The sequence below is a fragment of the Salmo trutta genome, chromosome 22, assembly GCF_901001165.1.
Source record: "Salmo trutta chromosome 22, fSalTru1.1, whole genome shotgun sequence".
In the NCBI taxonomy this organism is placed as follows: Eukaryota; Metazoa; Chordata; class Actinopteri; order Salmoniformes; family Salmonidae; genus Salmo; species Salmo trutta.
The window spans coordinates 22,618,933-22,630,657 of record NC_042978.1 but is presented as its reverse complement, the minus strand read 5'-3'; the positions used below and the strand labels follow the sequence as shown (position 1 = coordinate 22,630,657).

Below are 11,725 nucleotides of genomic sequence, written 5' to 3'. Positions count from 1 at the left end.
CAGTCTAGCCAGACACCTAGGTATTTGTAGTTGTCCACATATTCTAAGTCAGAACCGTCCAGAGTAGTGATGCTGGACGGGCGGGCAGGTGCGGGCAGTGATCGGTTGAAGAGCATGTACTTAGTTTTACTTGCATTTAAGAGCAGTTGGAGGCCACGGAAGGAGAGTTGTATGGCATTGAAGCTCGTCTGGAGGTTAGTTAACAGTGTCCAAGGAAGGGCCAGAAGTATACAGAATGGTGTCGTCTGTGTAGAGGTGGATCAGAGAATCACCAGCAGCGAGAGTGATCACTAAGCTAAGGACCATGGGACTAAACACCTCCCTCTGCAACTGGATCCTGGACTTCCTGACGAGCCGCCCCCAGGTGGTAAGGGTAAGTAACAATACATCTGCCACGCTGATCCTCAACATCGGTCCGTGCTCAGTCCCCTCCTGTACTCCCTGTTCACTCACAACTGCATGGCCAGGCACGACTCCAACACCATTATCAAGTTTGCCGATGACAGAACAGTGGTAGGCCTGATCACCAACAATGATGAGACATCCTATAGGGAGGAGGTCAGAGTCCTGGCCATGTGGTGCCAGGACAACAACCTCTCCCTCAACGTGATCAAGACAAAGGAGATGATTGTGGACTACAGGAAAAGGAGGACCGAGCACGCCCCCATTCTCATCGACGGGGCTGCAGTGGAGCAGGTTGAGAACTTCAAGTTTCTTGGTGTCCACATCACCAACAAACTAACATGGTCCAAACACAATAAGACAGTCGTGAAGAGGGCATGACAAAGCCTATTCCCCCTCAGGAGACTGAAAAGATTTGGCATGGGTCCTCAGATCCTCAAAAGGTTCTACAGCTGCACCATCGAGAGCATCCTGACTGGTTGCATCACTGTCTGGTATGGCAACTGCTCAGCCTCCGACCGCAAGGCACTACAGAGGGTAGTGTGTACGGGTCAGTATATCACTGGGGCCAAGCTTCCCGCCATCCAGGACCTATATACCAGGCGGTGTCAGAGGAAGGCCCTAAAATTTGTCAATGACTCCAGCCACCCTAGTTATAGACTGTTCTCGCTGCTACCGCACGGCAAGCTGTACCGGAGCGCCAAGTCTAGGTCCAAAAGACTTCTTAACAGCTTCTACCCCCAAGCCATAAGACTCCTGAACAGCTAATCAAAGGGCTACCCAGACCCCTCTTTTACGCTGCTGCTACTCTCTGTTTATTATCTATGCCTAGAGTTATTTCTTTTTTTGACTTAACATGTTTTTCTTATTAACTTCTTAAAGCATTGTTGGTTAAGTGCTTGTAAGTAAGCATTTCACTGTAAGGTCTACTACACCTGTTGTATTCGGCGCATGTGACAAATAAAATTTGATTTGACATCACTCTGTATCTACGGGATCTAGCACCTAATAACCTCAAACTCAACTCTGGACCTCGAAGCCACTCATTTTTTTCATTGTTCCTATCTAATCAGGGACTGATTTAGACCTCGGCCACCAGGTGGGTGCAATTAATTATCAGATAGAACAGAAAACCAGCAGGCTCTAGACCTCATTGGGTAAGAGTTGAAGACCCCTGATCTAATATATTACACTACTTCTAAGAAGTGAGTTTGGAGTAAAGCTAAATACCATGTGCAATTGATCACTTAATAACGGCATACAAGAGAATCAACAACAACGCTCTTCAACACCTCATTTTATTGTCCCAACATTCAAAAGTACAAATAATTCAAACACAACAGTTTTATGGAGAAAAAAAAAACATTTACAGCAAGATTTTTTTGTTTCCAGTTTCAGAAATGACCTAAACTAGCAAGGATAACATGAAGTCATTCATCGCAGTAATTGGATTAATAATAAGGATAAGAATACTAAGAATAATAGCAATAATAATAATTGATAATTGATAAGGAATAACATAAATAGGAGAGACCAATTAGGCTCTGAAATGTTTTCTTATTTTTTGTCTTTAAAGATAGTTTATAGATTTTCAGATAGTAAACAAACACATTTCAGGAGAAAATGAAAAATGACAAGAGCCTTGTTCCTCTCTTAACCTTCCCTCCTACACTACTGGCTGTTGATTTCCTATTGGCAGGCTGCCACTAGAAGGCGCTACAGGGGATGTGTGAGCCATAGGGGTTGGGCATAGACCGAGGTGACGCATCCCCATGTTTCAAACACCCTTACAAACACACACACACACACACGCGAACGTGTTCACAAACACACTCAGGAGCATGAACACAGTTCAAAAGACATAGGAAATATGTTCACACATCAGAACAACATTCTACTGGGGTCGTTGCATAATTCAAGCTCCAAACAGCTCTGGAGCATGAAAAGGGGTCTGTTGGTGTTCTGAGGTCAGAACTGTATAGTGGTTGGATGATGACAGATGGTCTGCCTAAGACGTGGTATGAGAGAGTATATATATATATGCATGTGTCTGAGTGTTTACAATTTTCCTACACCTCATGTTTCCTGGCTCAACAAAATCCAATTCAGTACTTCAGGAACCATTCCCTATCTTTACCTTTCAAAATATATATCATATTATAGTATATAAAATATAGAATGGGTATAATCCATTAAATACCTTCAGTATTTTTAAATAGCAACAACTGCCATAAGTATAGTTAGTGTACAATGATCAAGATCTCTTTAAAGAGATGTTCTTTTGTAATTTTCAAACATGATTCTCTAAAAATAAGTTTGACTCTTAGGTGAGTTGACTGATTAGTCCAGTGCAATGAATGACCCTCAAATACAATGGACATTTGCTCATCGAATTCAGGTGCCTGAGCCTCCAAAATTGGATGTTATAAAATGTTTGAAAACTGAAAATTATGCTTCAGACCCACATTTTTGCATAAAGTTTCATCACAAAGCGGTAGTGTGGAGGGAGGGTGCGGAGTGGCTTTAAAACGACACAAACTTATCACAGGTTATATTGAACCAGAACAACTGTTATAACATTATATTAAGACTAAACTTTATTGAAAAAGATTTAAAGATTTTGTTTAACAAGACAAGAAAAAAGCAATAGCAAATTTAACTATCAACTAGGTTATGCATAGCGAGTAACTGTTTCTAGTAATAAGGGAAGAGCGTTTTTAGTTTTCAACTTTTAGATTTTTTTATATTGTAATTTATATCGGTACAATATCGGTACAAAGCACAAACGTACTAAAAGTTCTCAGTGCAGTGGACTAATGGAAGAGCCTCTCCCCTAGTCGCTTTGTTCCCTTTTGCTCAGAAACGTCACCCCTCCCTGTACCAGATTCACGCAAATACACAGACAACAGAACAAATAAATATAAAAATAAATAATCAATATAAATAAATAGTTGAAGCAATGAAACAATCAATCGATCAATAAATAAATGAATAAATAGTTATTTTCTAAGCTTTTGTTCGGTTTCTTTTGCCGTGGCAGATACCAAAATTTTTCTCCAAATCTTTTTTACATTTTTTTTTTACAAGCGACATGACAACATATTAAACAGGATTCCTCACGAGTTTTCTAAGTAACTGAACCATCACTTCATAAAGTTGTCATATGAAAAAGACAAGCTCAAACAAAAGACAGTGACAACTCATATAGATATAGATATTGTAAAACAAATGTAGACTATATATTATCTATTTGTACACAACAAATAAAGACACAGTTGTAATAGATCCTTTGAGGAAACAAATATCTAGACTAACAGAACTAGCTAATTATTATTGAATTTTGACAACGCTTCACACTTAGCAAGTAACCTAAAAGTCAGCAAGCCAAAGAAAACTTGTTAAGTGATTCTTACACGGCCCAAAGTCCGTCATCTGGTATTTCAGCAAGAAATAGTCTAACCAGATGGGGGCCAACAACAAAAATAAACAAGAACAGCAGCTCAATTCAATGCCAACATCGAAGTATTTTTTCTCTGAACAACACATAGAACAACAAATGTGGATATTTAAGATATGTGAATTATGTAATATAGCACCTACTGTTGATCGCTAAAGGAAGTTATTTTAAAATTCCACAAAATTATAGCAAAGAAAACAATAGATAATGTATGTTTTCTAAATGGATAGATGTGTATATATTCATTACTGATATCCCATAGGCTGATGACAAAAAGAAAACAAGTGGACAATGGGTCTTCTTGCTTTGGGCTCTCAACTGTGAGGATGGTTAGGCCTTGAAAGACCCCTCTCCCTTCCCTTTTGGGTATCGCTGTTGAATAATTACGCACTATGAAAAATTACAACGATCACCTGCCTCAATTTGCATCCCTTGACAAAACCTTCCATCTACAAAATCATCGCCAATCAATTTATCCTAAAAACAAACAACCTTTGCTCCTAAAAAGTACCACGGCAGAACGAACAAGACAAGGTGGCGCCCACCCCTCCCCCACCGCCTAATTAGCCAGTCAAAATATTTTTCTATTTTTTCAAATCCAGATTCTTGTAAAAATTCTTCAATAATTATTTTAATTATCATATTATAAAAATAGATTTTCTTCTCTTTATTTTTTATTTTTCTAAACGCATTTTCAAGCAAAGAGATTTTCTCTTTGGCAACAGTGTTTTTTAAATCACTTAACCTGTCATGAGGAATTCTAACCCATCCCTTCCCTCTCCCCATCTCCCAAACCCCAGTGAGGAAAGACGTGTTTTGTTTGCAATACAAAACAAACAAATGTTAGATTTTTTTTTCTGCATCAGAGAAAACAGGATTGTGTCATCCCTTAGAATTGTTAGGGGGGTTTAATATACACAAAAAAATGAATGAATGGTCACCAATTTAAAAAAGAGCCCCCTCCCTGTCAGGGAGGCATAATTCTAACGACAGTGGATCCGGATTTAAAAAAGAAAAAATCCTCAATCAAGACCAAGAAAGTTAAATCTAAAAAGGACATTCTCTTCTTTGAAATAAGGGGACTGGTTTTTGCTACTGTTTACATAGAAGAGAAAAATAGTTTGACAACCACAAGAACAGAAAGGATATACAACAGGAATCCTGTAGAATCACAGGGGTTCCAAATCATGGATATTTTAATCTTTCATTTTGTAATACTTAGGCAACATTGGCTTATAGTTCCAAAGTTATAGTATAAGCCATTTCTAGTTCTTTTTTGTTTGTTTGTTTGCTGTGTTCCTTCTGGAGAGTTGCTGTGTTGGGCGACTGTAAGGTGGTAGTGGTAGTGGTGACAGGGGATTTGGAGTGAGGAAGGGTTCAGGACTTGTGGGTCTTGTTGGTCTTGAACGAGACTTGCAAGACGCGGTCTCCCAACCGGTACCCGTTGAGACTGGCGATGGCCATGGCTGCCTCGTCGTAGTTTGTCATGGTGACGAAGCCGAAGCCCTTGCACTTGTTGGTGTTGAAGTCACGGATGACCTTGACGTTGTTGACTGCTCCGAAGGGCCCGAACAGCTGCCATAAGACGCTCTCGTCAGAGTCTGGAGACAGGTTGTAGACAAAGATGCACCAGCCAGTGCCTGTGTGGCCAGGGATGTTCATGCCCACCAGGCTAGTCATGCTGTCAATGGTGATGGGAGAAAACCTGCACCACAAGATAGACAGAGAGAAAGAGAGAGGGAGGGAGAGAAATAGTACAATGTTAAGTGAAACTAATGCCCAATTGAGAGAAATAGAAAACCAACTGCGTGTGCATGGATTTACAAGCTCTGAGATTGTAGGCCAAGGCATTTCCCTTTACACTCAAGTTCCCCTCCAAGTGTCCAAAGTGAACCTCGCCATGACCCCACTCTCTGAGTGTGTCTCAGGGAGAGTTACGATATGCAAAAAAACACATTTCTAATTCACACATGCGTATTAAAACACTTGTACATGTGTGAAATAGGACAAATAAAAGCACCCACCCACATACAGTACCAACCAAACAGTTCTAGCATTCCTGACCATCCTACATTGATTATTACAAGTGCAACCCAGTGCACATGATGCACTATGACTAAGGGTCTGTCTGTGTACTGTATCCTCCTGCTAGACTATTTCCCCTCTGTGCGCCTCCATATTGACTGAGTGGCCTTTTCTCAAGGCTGACTGCTCTGTGGGGGGCCTGCTGGGAAATGGCTTCAGCAGCATCCGAAGGAGGGAGGGATGCACAGGGGAAGCTTTTCTCCCTCGGTCTTCCTGAGTGCCTCTATTGGGAGCTAAATTACAGGAACTTGCTGAATTAAAAGATTTTGAAATTCATCAGAGATTGAGTATGCAACCAAGTAAATCTGCACTTATTCGCCTTGTAATCTTCTCCCTTTTTGCGATAGAGATTTGAATGCTCAGTTGACTTCACTTAATTGCCTTTCCGCTTAAAGGAAATTTCCACTTTAAATAAAAGGTAAATTGGATAAAAGGTTAATTTCTTATGCCACCTCTCGGAATGACTATAGGCATTATTGGGTATGCTTTAATTGAGATTTCCGCTTTACTGCAGCTGTCTCGGAGAAGCCTCCCTTCTTAAGGAAGGGAGGAAGGAAGGAGCAAACTAAATGGAAAATGGAAACACTTTACAACCCAGTAGTTTTAGGAACAAAGTGTATTCCATCCACCCACTCCTGCAGTCATCTGTTGTGGGGCGGATGAGGATGACAGTGATCGATAGTCTTGCTCAGACCACAGAGCCTCTAAGTATCGGCAAGAATCACTCAGACCTTTCATCAGTACTTTGGCCACGACTTGAGCTTTAACATTTTTGCCAACACAATATGCTTTTTGGTTCTTGTTTGTGTCTCATTACAGTCCCTGTGTAAAATGTATATTTTCTAACAGCAAGTCTTCCCTTCACTAGGGTCTTAAAACCTCTAGTCACGTCAATGCCTTCTCTAACACGTTCAATTGTATTCGAATCTCTCTGTCTGGGTGAAATAACACCTCCATAGTAATTTCGATGCAAATATAGGTATGTGTGAGTGTGTGAGGGTGAGAGACAATCAGGCTGGCTAACAGAGCCACGGAGGAGACTACAGTGGTGTCTAACAGGGCAGGATCAAACACACTGTGGTTCTTCCATAGAAAAGGAGACGAGTTGCATAGCAACAAGGGTGGGCTGGCTGACCTGCAGCCATCCCACCCTCCCCTAGCTCCCACCTCCACTGCTCACTTCTAAAGCACACTGACTACTACTACGCTTGCCTTTGTTCATTAATCATCACCACTTCAAACCATGTGCCAAGCAAGCAAGAGGCTGTTCTAAAGGCAGGGCTTGTTGGATTTCTGTATTCCAAAACTCTACTGCTTTGACAGTTTGTACATTTTCAATAGTCTTTGCATTGGTACTGTGTTGTTGAACCAGCAGGCACTGCAGCATATTGGTGAATATTAAAAATGTCTTCTCTTCTTTTTGTTGTCATTTTCTTGGCCAGATCATTTGCATCCCCCTTCAACTGAATTAATTGTTTCCTGCCCCCAGTACAAATAGAGGTATGTTAGACAAACGAGTTGCTGCCTGGGACATTGAGGTAGAGCTATGTGCTAAAGAGTCTTTCCCATGCATCATTCTGTCACCGTCTTATAGTCGAGCCTTCACTCTCTGATTCTGCAGAGCAAGAATTGCTGCTAATCACTGCTATGGAAACCGATGAATTCAGTGGATTTGCTCTTTTCACAGAAAAAGCTATTTAATCATTCCATTTAAAAAATTTAAAAAGCAAACGCTTATTTTTTCATGCTACATCTGGGATCACAGCCTTTCCATTCCAGTGAGTGGACATCAAAGGAACTCACTGATTACTGTAACATGCAACAAAATGTCATCAGCTGATATCATGATGTCTCACAGCCGCTTCACTTCATATTACATCAACAGTAGCAAAAGCAAAAGTTATGAGCAAAAAGAGGTGATCAAAAGTTGAGCTGGCTGCAGTGAAACAGCATTTCCTGCAGGGATCCAGGTGTCTCCAGCCTCTCCCATCTTGCCCCTTACTGACCCCTGACCCCTTAACCCCAACACCCCATCACTACTGCTGTAATAACATGTTGTAATAAATGTTTTATTACAACCATTGTGGCAAGTCCTATTGAATTGGGTGGTTTGTTATTGTAAGTTCCATTCACTGCTTTGATATTAGTGTTTTCAAACTGAACTTGATCCCAATGTAACATCTAAAGCTGGACAGAGGTTAGGCTAGAGTACCTGAATCCGGTAGAAAAACACGCCTAAAAACAAGAGCTACACACAAGAGAACAGAAATATACACAGAAACTATCCAAAGCAATCGAAATGTAAAAGTCAGCACTCATCATACTCAAAGCAAATTGAACATTAGAAAACAAAAGACGATTGTTTTCCTTTTGACTAGTGGTTAGTGGATTCAAATTAAACAAGGCTAAAGAAAATTTTAAAAAATCAAGGCAGAATAACCTTGAACTGATTCGAATGCAAGTGACTTCTAAAAATGAAGAAAACAGGATAGAAATCATTTTGTCAACATGGACATCTGGCATTCGGTGAAGTTTTAATTACCTCTTTACGCCATAGGCCATATTAAGCAAATTGTCCAGCCTGTAAAGAGAAGGAGGGTTCTGGGGTTAATGCCAGGCAGATGGTTGACTCACTCAATGGAACTAATTCTACATCCCTGCCTCACTCAAAGAAGAAAGCCATCAAGAGATGGGCCATTACACTGAGGAGCCCCACCAGTCAGGGGTGGTGTCATTCACACAGCAACAAAGCAGTAGGCTAGCAACAGTACTGTACAGCGCTAACACAAGAGGCCACTCTGTGGCCCAATCAGCCAGCACACAGCGACATTTTCTTTTTTTAGCATGAGGCCCTATGGAGAGCACTCTCACGCTCCACACATTCTTATGCTGCACGGGGCTTTCAGAGTGGTTCCGTTGTACATCTGTGCTGTTGTGTTCAAATCATTTATAAGTAATTTATAACTGTGAGTTAAGCCATAGTATTGATGTCAAAGAAAGTTTTGAAATCTTGTCTTTCTCAAATTCAATGTCGATCCTGACAGCATAATGAAATAATGATTATTTACGTCATAAACTATGAAAACTGCTTTGCATCATTATTCCAATTGCCCCTCAGGTACTTTGGCATTAAGTTTGTCATTTTCAAGAAGGTTGAGAGACAAATTGAACATATATTATACTACTAAATAGTATAATAATTCTAAAAAAAGAGATATATCCCCGTCTCCAGAGTTCTGTCAGTGTAATGGTTTGGCATTTTTTGAGAGATGGTAAAGGTTTTAAGAGAGGAAGATGACAAATCAGGGAATAATGTTGCATGGTTTGGACTAACAAAACACTACTGAATAGTAACTGACCAAAGAAATGTCCTTTCTTTTGACACCTGTCCATGTAGAATGTCAAATGGAATGGTGTTTGTTAGTCAGTTGGCTGGGAGGAAAAATCAGGCCGGTCCTGCAGACAGATAGTCACTGTGCTCAGTGGGCCAAGGATGGAAGCCACTCAGCCACATAAATCAGAGGCTTTTCGAGTGAGTCTTGCGTGGCCACGCAATGACCATCATTTGTCACATGGGTCTGCACTGTCTCATGTCTTAGTAAGCCTTTCAGCCTAATGGAAGGGTTGGGAACTTGGGGCCATTCTAAAGTACTTCTCCCTTTCAAAACACTGTCTGTCTGTGCTACAGGTCATCAGTGGGCAGAGATGCCATCTGTGAACCTGACCAAAAAATCTAAACAAAGCACAAAAATTTGTTGACTCATTAAAGCAGCAATTAGGCCATTATGCGGGCTGGGACTGAGCAATCAGCTTTTGTGGGTAAATTAGTCAATTGGACTGGAAGCTCTGAGGAGGCGCTTCAGGCCGCTGTGCTGGAGACATCTGATGGGCTACTGCTGTAAAAAAAACAACCTGCCTTGGATGCCAGCTTTTCACACACCCTCTCCAAGCCCACAGCATACAAAAGTGGTGGCTCTCAGTGCATGTAAATGGGAACCAGCCGTTTAAAAAAAGTCTGTTAAATTAAAACCTGCTCCTACCTTAAATATAATAAGCCTAATTGACCAATTACTGTCATTTGTAATGTGGAGCATCACTAATAACTGAAATCTACAATATTTTGCTTAAAGGATTATATTGCCTTCTTAGAGGTGGATCAGACAAACAGGCATTATATTGACTGGTGGCAAATGGGCAACATTGACAAGATATGTGATGCATTTCTGTCTGAGTTTGTGGATTAGGTTTAGCCCTGTGGCTGTTGGTTGTAATGATGAGGAGGTTGAAAATGGACTTTGTGTATTACAGGCAGCTAGCTCTGGATCTGCAGTGTTCAGACCCTGGATTCTACTGAACAGAAAATCATGTTGTATATTCCTAACTTTGTTGGTCTAACTTTTCATAAATATATATCATTTTTATTATAATAATTTGCTCCAAAATCTTAAATATTTTTGGGGTTCAGATTATAATTTTCATATATTCTCATTGGGACTACAGTCTGGAATCGGTGAGTATCAGGCTAAGTATGTGTTGGGAATGAACAGTGGATGGAAAGAGGGGATGACAGTTGGTTGCATTATGGAATAAAGAGGGTGATGAGGTGATGTGATGGAGACATTGTGAACGACAGAACCCCACTGTCTCTTGTAAACAGTTCTTCTCAGTTATGGGTGGAGCTCCAGGAAACCCACTCTTTGGAACAAAAATGCTTTCTTGGTTGAATGCACAAAGAATCAAACATCGTATTGGTGACTGATGACTTACAAGGTGGTTGATCGTTGCAATTAGACAATAAAGTGCCATACTCAACTCTACAGTACATATAACAGTAGAAACATATATTTGAACCAATTGTCCAATGGCTGAACCTGACCTCCCGACCCTTGTTGTGAGCCCTAGGTATTTACCTGAACCTCTGAGCCTGGTGGTGCAGGGGGCCTGGGTACCGGCGGTTGGGGGACTGGTACAGCTGGGACAGTAGGGCTTGACTGGTCTTCTGGCTGGGGTTGTTGGCGAACTTGACGGTGATGGGCTCAGCAGCTCCAGAGGGCTTCTGTCCATTCAGCCCCTTAATGGCCTCCTCAGCCTCTATCCTCTTATCAAAGCGAATGAACCCCACACCCCGCGAACCACCTGTGGGGCCAACACATCACAAACATAGGGGCGTCCTTTTACTTCATGTGGTTCCGGTTAGATCTCACACACACACACACACACACACACACACACACACACACACACACACACACACACACACACCCTAACAGCCCTTATTATCTCTTTCATACATGGTACAGAGATGATGTCTGTTGTTGCTTTTAATAACGTTGAAAGCAAACTTTTGTAAAGGGGATACAATGAGTTGGACATTATTTGTATTCCATACAGAGAGGGATTGTATTATGTGTATAACAGTGTTATTTGAAGAAGACAGTATAGAGCAGAGGGAAAAGCGAAGGCACCATCATGATTTCCTGTGCTGTCAAGAGACAGAATTTGTCTTCCTCTCTCACAAAGAGCATGAGAGGAGGCTATAGAGGAGCTGATGCAGAAATGCTGTTGTGCTGTTTGTGTGCTAGCCGCTGTAGTGCTGTGTCTCCTCACAGCTCGTTGAGGCTACTCCGTGAGGCGCGTTGGACTCAGCACACACTGCAGCTCTCCTCCTAGCTGATGGCAACACACTCAGGCCTCACGCCATGTTGCCGGCGACATTTGAGTCGTCTCCAAGGCAATGTTTTTTGACCGCCACCTGAAAGTAACATTTGGAGAGACGTACTG

The 11,725-nt window shown here is 41.4% G+C and overlaps 1 protein-coding gene across 10 annotated transcripts in view; it reads right to left on the bottom strand.

Annotated features, from left to right (window-relative positions):
* Positions 1–1,686: 1,686 nt before the first annotated feature.
* elavl4 (ELAV like neuron-specific RNA binding protein 4) overlaps positions 1,687–11,725 on the bottom strand; it is an 85,550-nt gene continuing 75,511 nt past the window's right edge. For 7 of the 10 annotated variants that reach the window (XM_029707240.1, XM_029707244.1, XM_029707247.1 and 4 more), the window contains 3 exons: positions 10,855–11,089; positions 8,487–8,525; positions 1,687–5,564 (listed from right to left, as the gene is read on the bottom strand). In XM_029707240.1, the coding sequence (XP_029563100.1) occupies positions 5,237–5,564; positions 8,487–8,525; positions 10,855–11,089 (602 nt within the window). In that variant the 3' untranslated portion in view covers positions 1,687–5,236. The remainder of the gene's footprint in view (positions 5,565–8,486; positions 8,526–10,854; positions 11,090–11,725) is intronic. The other 3 variants (XM_029707241.1, XM_029707242.1, XM_029707243.1) reach the window with 3 other exon arrangements.